At 42.6% G+C, this 7,863-nt stretch overlaps 1 protein-coding gene across 1 annotated transcript in view; it reads left to right on the top strand.

Moving 5' to 3' along the window:
* Positions 1 to 7,863, top strand: part of SORCS3 (sortilin-related VPS10 domain containing receptor 3) — a gene marked incomplete at its 5' end in the record, with an annotated part of 80,522 nt that overhangs the window by 43,963 nt on the left and 28,696 nt on the right. The window contains 3 exons of the mRNA XM_010148859.1: positions 900 to 1,017; positions 2,533 to 2,666; positions 6,787 to 6,900. Coding sequence (XP_010147161.1) covers positions 900 to 1,017; positions 2,533 to 2,666; positions 6,787 to 6,900 — 366 coding nt within the window. The remainder of the gene's footprint in view (positions 1 to 899; positions 1,018 to 2,532; positions 2,667 to 6,786; positions 6,901 to 7,863) is intronic.

Below are 7,863 nucleotides of genomic sequence, written 5' to 3'. Positions count from 1 at the left end.
AGAGTGTCACATACAGAGGTGAAAGTGTACACAGCTTAGAGAGGCCTGCATTCAACAACCGGCTCTGCTGCCGATGTACTGGTCCAAGCTTGGGTGCAAGCTTCTGTTGCTATTCAGTTTTATATGATTGCTTTCATCACCCCATTAGTAGAAGATCTGTGTCTCAGTTTTAATTTACAGTCTCAGTCCTTTCTGAGTCCCAGTATTTTTTGAGTGCTGACCCTTCAGCTCTAACTGCTCCTGTATATTGCCTTGCTACAAGCCTTGTGCAATTGCGAGGGGAAATGTATCGTTTTCATCCTGAACATCAGCTGATTACTTAGCTAGGTGAACTATGGATTGTGATCAATGAATGCTGATGATGAGTGACCTACTCAAAAGAATTACGAAAAGACTACTGACAATCTTACAGTGGTGATCACTTATAATTCGACTCCTGCTAGCCACAGTGAGCATACACCAGGCTGCTGCCTTCGCAGGTTGCTTGCCTACAGTCCATGTGCCAAATATGTTATTTCAGGAGTTTCTTTTACAATTCATTATGTAGTAAGCTTGTGTAACACAAAAGTTCAGCAGCAAAGAAATCGAGTCCGCTAAGAAAGGCTTGATTTTGAGACAACCAAATCCATATATTCATCAGAACAACTCCCTTTACATTAGACACATTGCTTTCTAGTCTGTTTGTTTATTGTTCTGAGGGATACCTAGATGTCTGTACACAGGGGTTGGGATAAACAATCTTAGGATGTTGTGGGAACAGGAAAATGGCATTTTCTGGCATCAGGCTTCAAGACTCTGGATTGGTTTTATGTAGCTGAGATTCAGGAGAAATTATTTGCTTAACGGAATCATACCTCTGGCTGACTTTGGTTCTTTCTTTTTTCCTCTGCCATGCTTAGAGTTTTTGGGCACTTCAGTCTCCGTTCTGAATGGCAGCTGGTCAAGGTGGATTACAAGTCTCTCTTCAGCCGAAGGTGTAACAAAGATGACTACCAAACCTGGCATCTGCACAATCAGGTATTCCCATTGTGTAGGGAGGGGATGAGGGGGTGCTCCTTTCCCACACTCTCTATTGTCAGGAGTGCATTTGTTCTTTTAAGCAGCAGATATGGATTTTTTGCATCCATCAAGTCACAGTTTTAACCTGTTGATGCCTTACTTCCCCTGAAGCATATACATGAATAAACACAGGGCCAGTTTCTCCAGGCAAGTTAGGGAGACTGTTAACTTCTTTTTGCATGAAAATATTCCATTGCACCAGCTAGATCTTCCTATCCTCAGTGCTCAGGGCAATGTGAAACCTCTTCTTGTGATTCAATTGTAAGAGACATTGAACTCTTTGTAGCTCTGTCAGTGACTCATGAAAATAATTTTCTTTCACTTTGCCTCTATTTTCCCTATTCAAAAATGAAAATAAAAACATTTATTCATCCTGCTGGTCCTGCAGGTGTCTTTAAAACTCTGGGGAGCCCCTGAATAAAAGACACCAGAGAAGACCAAATTATTTCATTTTATTCAAGGATACATGTTTTGCTTTTCATACACTCTGGCTTATTTTCATGCAGGATATATTTAGGTCCTGAAGCCACTATAACTGAGACAGCTCAATACCCTCTGAAGATTAGTTATGGGTTATGGGCCACCAGTATGATGTCCCACTCCCTGCAGGGCAGCATAGTTAGAGCCATTGGCACTGTGATATTCCTGAATCAAATCCATGAATTAGAAATGGGCATTAATTTGGCAAAGAAGTATTAGAGAAATAAGTCATAGAATTGAGTAAATGAAAATAATTTAAATGAAAGAAAAGGGAAGTTGTGTGTATCCAGGCAGCCATCTTGGGAATCACTGTTAATGGGAGAAGTGTTTCCATTAGGTGTTGTCTTTTTTTTCTCATTCCTATGCAGACAAATTATTTCTGCATTAGAGAAAATTCTGTTTACAGTAACTCACTTAAATGTCAAACATTTATTTTAGATTGGCTACTCCCAGTAGTACCCTTGGAAACCTTTGTGTTCAAAAAGCCCACTGTAACACACATCAGAATTATTTGAGGTCTATAAAAAAGCCAGGTTTACCAAGAGAAGAAGAGAGGAGCCAGGACACCTGGGTTCCACGCCTAGATTTTCTACCTGCACTGTGTTTCAGGCTTGGACACTTCTTCATGTAGTAGATTTCATCTGACATACATAAGAAACCCTGGAGTACATGCACATTGTCTTTTCAAGATAATTTGTTGGACTAGACACGTTGGTGGATACCTTCTGGAACGTGGCATACCTGGGTGCCTGTGGTGGCTTGGGCACCCAGGCATTGTGGGCACAGTGTCAGCATCCCAACTCGCTGCACTCGTGGGACCTCCCAGGGTGGCTTTTGAGTTTGCAAAGCCACAAAAGGGAGGTAGGCTCTTAGCTCCCAGCTCTCCCACTGGTAATTGCATGCTTTCATTGCCTTTTGTGTCTTTTGACAAAATGGCCCAGCTGCCACTACAACTCTGGTTTTCTTTCTGCGCTTCTTGCTTGGCTGCTGAAGGGGGAGCCTTGTGTCATGGGAGAGAGGAAGATCTATAAAAAGCGCAAGCCTGGAGCCCAGTGTTCCCTAGGTCGGGACTATTCCCAAACTGTGGTGTCTGAACCATGTGTCTGCAGTCAAGGGGACTTTGAGTGGTGAGTACGTGACTCTGAGGTTTGCAAGGACTGTTCTTGTAGCATTGGCATTGGCCAAGACAGAAAACCTGGCAGAGAAACTGGGTCTCTTGCAGCTTTATGGCTGTGATAGTACCATCTAGCACAGATGGTGATGCCCATACCTGTTGTGTGAGGGAGGAGTCCCTTTCATCTGTGGGAGTGATTTGTTAATCTCTATGAGAAATCCAAGCCTGGAGCTCAAAAACAGAAAATTGCAAGTACTGATTGACATTTATTTTTGTCTATCATTCTAGAAGAGTGACAGCCAAGACCCTTCTCTGGTCCAAAGCATGTCCCTTACAGGAGAAAGAGGGAATTTCTCTGTCCTCGCTTCCAAGGTCATTGAATACCTAGGGAGCAAGCTAGCAAAACAGGCACATCTTTATGATTATTGCTTTGAATCCCTGGGAACAGTTTGTTGCTTTTTAGCCATGTTTTACTGAGAAATTTCTGAAAAGGCTTGTGTGACGTGACTGTACAGCCCACTTGTGTCAGATGTAGTTACTTGTTCTGCATAAACATTGGTGCTTCTAACTTAATGGGACCATAATTTCCAAACTGTTTTAGGGTCACTTTGAAAGCAGCATAAAAATAAAACCAAGAAATAAACCACTGCTTGATACTGCTTGACAGTCAGGAACAGGAGGTGGGAGAATGCATAACAGTCAGGATCTCTGCACAAGGAATTCCTACAGGGAACCTGTGATAGGCATTATTTCAAAGATTTAAGACTGTCAATAGGTGTGATGTTTGCTCTTAAATTATCATAATGTCATTTAAATGGAGTTCAAAATACCCTGAGAGCAGATGAGCTGGAAAAACATTTTCATTTTTATAGTAGGTTTTCAGGATCAGTGCCTGATTTGGTATTGATGTGATTCCTGAAAACTTCACTAACCTTCAAATCCTACCTGCAGAGGTGTATATAACGTATAGAACATGGACACACTGAAATGCATAAAAAATGATTTAAAAATATAAACCAAAGTATTTTCTTCAATATTGGAGTAGTTTGGCCCTGAGAGGTTCAGGGAGATAGAGGAGAGATTTTCATCTTATCTGGGTGGAAGTTTAATTTGTTCCTAATGCCAAAATTACATCTGAGACTCCTTAACTTGACTCAGGAGATCTTTTCTCTTTGTTCTCATCCTGAGAACTTGCAGGATGAACAAACTGTCTTCTACAGTATCTGCCCCTGGCATTGGTGTGCCTCTGAGCTGAACCAAACACCAATCCCCAGAGATACTTGGGAATTTGCTCTAGTTTTTGAGTTGTTGTTTTTTTGGGTTGTGGGTTTTTTTTTTTGGCTTTGTGCTTTACCAGCTTTCTATTTTCACAGTGCAGCTTGTCTTTTCTAAGCTGCTAAGTAAGTGGAAAACTGTGGTAGATAAATTTGCCTTAAGTGCTGTTCTGCCTTGAAAAGGGTCTGCATCAGAATGCACCTTTTCAATCAATTGATATGTTCCTTGCATGTGTTCAGTATCGTTTTTGCTTAACTTTCCCACTAACAGGAGAGAATATTGCTGTTAAACTTATCAGCCCTGCAGAGGAACTGCAGTTAGGGGACAGGAAGCTGGCTTTTGTTTCAGACTTTGTGTGGCCAACACAATTAACTGTCTTCCAATTGCAAAATTATTGTAGCTGGTGATGGAGAATCAGAAGAACCAGCTTCAGTTTAAGGGTGAGTTTTGATGTCCCATCTGCAGGGCTGACTGGAACAAAGCATGAGGCAATTCGTTTGAAGAAAATGCTAGCAGTGCTGGAAATGGGGTGCCAAGCTCACCTGCTCTGACTTGTGACTTCTGAAGGATGTGACAGTTGTTTAGTCAGTGGCAACATACAGGTTATTCCAGAATACGATTCATCTGCCTTCTTTATAATATCAATATGAGAAGGGTAGATGCTGAGAAGGGTCTTTTTGTCTCCACATACTGGAAGAAGGCTCTAGGCAGGGAGCTTATGGAGACACATCCCCACTTGTAGGTATCTACAGTTGAAATGACAGCTCTTACTCATTCACTTGGTGCTTTTGAAAAGGAAAGATATCCACCCAGCCTTTTCTGGCTGGGTTCACAATTACCAGTTGTTCTTGGAAGCACTGACTGACCTGTCTCTTGTGTGTGAACTGAGCAGGTCCTGCAGAGTCATGGAAAGGAGGAGGGTCAGCAGCTGGAGTTTTGTGAGGATACTGACCAGCAGGTCCCAACAGGCAGGCCCTCTGCTTCCCCAGTAAGTAGGTTTGGAGGCTGGTTCTGGTCATGGAGCATCCCATGCTGGTAGGTGTGATGATGCCTGCTTTCGAGAGCTTTGCAGACAGGACGAATGACTGTGGGAGCGCTATGGCACAAGCTGTGAGGGCTGTGCTCCCTCCCACTTGGTCACCCTGCCTTTGTCCCTGCCTGCCTCATGTTGCAGTGTTGTTTCCTGCTGTTAGATACAAGGCTGATCTGAATTTCAGGGACATAAGCCATGATCTGGGGCCCCAGTTCAACATATCCTCCTAAGTCAAGGTCGGGGTGACTTCTGCCAAACCTCACAGTCATTTCCAGAAGCCAATCCTGGCCTTTTTCAGACAGAGAGAATGGCAGAAGGAACTCAGAAGTGTTATTAAAATGCTCACTGTTCTTTCTTTTCCTTCCTCCTGCTTTTTTATTTACTCTGTCAAGATAGCTTTCTTGAGAAAGACAGCGCAGCAGCTGGACTTGATTATTTCCTTAACTTATGCAAACCCTGGGGCTTTTGAGAAGGAAGGTGGGCAGCATGCAAGGTTTTAATATACATTTACCAGAAGTTAATGAACAAGCACAGAACCTTGAGGGCATACAGCAATGTTGTCTTTAATTTTATTAAATATTTATGCAGCTCTTTTCTTCTTTGGGGCAAAGTACAGCTCCTCCTGAATATTTTTAATTACCAAGTCACTGCAAGGCATTTTTGACTGTGCAGGTTGGACCCACTGAGAATGATTAAATTGAATGTTGAGAGAAAGAGCATTAGGGAATCTCCAAACCTTTTAAAGTAGCTTGCAGAAATTTTGCCCTCCAAAGAAGAAGCAGTAGCAACCTGGGTCACTGGGGACGTAGCACAGTTTTGTCTAACCAGACCTCTTCCTAGAGACTTTCCGTTGGCAATTCAGACTCTGAATAGTGGAAGGATAAAACTCCGAGTGTCCTAAAGGGCACAGAGACCTTTCCAGGCAGTGGCTTCTGTAGTGTCTGTGTTTCCACAGAGTTTAGTTTGCTAGCATTTTTTAGCCTGCTTCATTCAAAAATCCAGAATCCCTTTTTTATTTGTCCCTTAAATCTGATCTGCCAGTAAAGGCTCTGCATAGAAACCTGATCCAGACCCAAAACTTATGGCAAGCTTTGGATTAATCCTATTGCTTCATCATTGTATTGGCATGCAAAGGCAGCTGTAAATGAAGTCTTGGATGTGGTTGTGTGTGATTCCACTCTTAGATGGTCCAAGGAAGCACCAATACCCTGGATTACTTTCCCCATGTGGCACAGTATCATGTAATCCTTGGACTACCAAGTTGGCTGTGTTGTTTTAGTTTAGTGTTGGGAAAACATCAGCTATGGTTTTCTTTCAGGCCAGTCATAGCTCAGTCAAAGAGCAGGGAGGCCATTAACATGCCTAGTTGTTCAGGAAGTGCTTCTTGCGTTTTATACTCTTAACTGCCTCATTAGGAAAAAGTGGCATTAGATCTTGGAATTAGTCTGGTTTGTTTTGAAAGCAAAGACAGTAAAAAGCAAGCAAACCAAAAGAAGCCAACAAGTGAAATTATTAGAGATTAATAGGAAAAGAAATTAACAATACGATTTTCTTTCTGAGTCTTTGACGAAACACAAGTCCTCCAGTGCTCTGCAAGGTTGGCAGTTCTGGTGTTGTCAGGTATCACATACCTTCTAGGAAATGTTTTCCTGTCTCTCAAACTAATCAAGCACTTTTTCTCTGAATAATCCCAATCCATGATGTCCTGCCATCCAGCAGAGAGCCACTAACACACACTTGCTTTGGGGAACAAAATCGCCACCTAAAACTCTGAGCTAAGTTTAATGAATGGGTACAGTGACGCACTCATGACTTATCTCTGTAGTGACTACGGATACGAGAGGCACAGAAACAACCAGTGTGTCCCAGCCTTCTGGTTCAGCCCATCCTCCCTGTCCAGGGATTGCAGCATTGGTCAGAGCTACTTGAACAGCACTGGGTAAGTGAACCTTGCAATCTCTCTGGTTTTGGTGACCTTGCAGTGAACGAGAACCTGGATGGTTCTTTTTAGTCTGCATCCCGCCTGGCTCTTTTCCACTCTTATTTGTGAGGTAATGTTTGCAGCAGCATCTGTATGGAACATTGCCTCATTCCTCAGAGGCAGGGAGAAGCACATTAACATAAGTGACATGTAGATATTGTATTGCTATCAAGTGATGTATGATCCCTGGAGCCTAGATTTGGAGCTCCCCTTTGCTGCAGAATTAAAACGGGAATCAAGAAGGTCTATCTGAGAGACAGTTGAACATTTAAAAGGACAGGTTCAAGGTATTTCACATTGTTTTTCATTGAACCTCTTCTTATCTTACAACTCCTATTTATAACAGCTTCCATGGAGGCTCAAATGTGCAATATTTAGCCTAATTTTTTTCCTCTGCCATTTTCACTTTGTATACACAATGCCTTGAGATTTCAGACAAGCTATATGTGCTGGTTTCTCTTGGTATTATGCAGAACAGATGGCAAGTGTTGCTTTATTATGGTAGTATCACTTTGCAAATGCAATTTTATTGTGCGGGGGATACTCTGAAACTCTAGTTGCACTGGCTGGTGCAAAACTGCGATGTTCCTTCTTGGGCAGTGCAGGCCCGGAAGACTTTGCAAGGCTGCTTCTGAGTCACAGGTCCTGCATGCTCGATTGTTGTGACAGGGTTGCTTGTGGCTGGTTGATGCTGGTGGCTGAACAAAGTGAGGCTGATGGGGGTCTCAAGTGACTTAGCTTCAGAGACCCCCTTTCAGCTGAAAAGTTGCTATAAATATAGGGTGTACGTAGAGGAACCCTGGCCAGTATGACTGCTTGTAGCCCTTTTGACAGAGAGCAAAAAGAAAATACTTGGGGTCTTTGTCTTTTTAAGCAATCCTACATTTTCACTGTAAAATTACTGGAAAGGGTTAATCCTCC

The sequence above is a fragment of the Eurypyga helias genome, unplaced genomic scaffold (genome assembly GCF_000690775.1).
Source record: "Eurypyga helias isolate BGI_N326 unplaced genomic scaffold, ASM69077v1 scaffold6973, whole genome shotgun sequence".
NCBI classification, from domain to species: domain Eukaryota; kingdom Metazoa; phylum Chordata; class Aves; order Eurypygiformes; family Eurypygidae; genus Eurypyga; species Eurypyga helias.
Note: the sequence above shows the minus strand (reverse complement) of the source record. Positions and strands in the feature narration are given on the sequence as shown.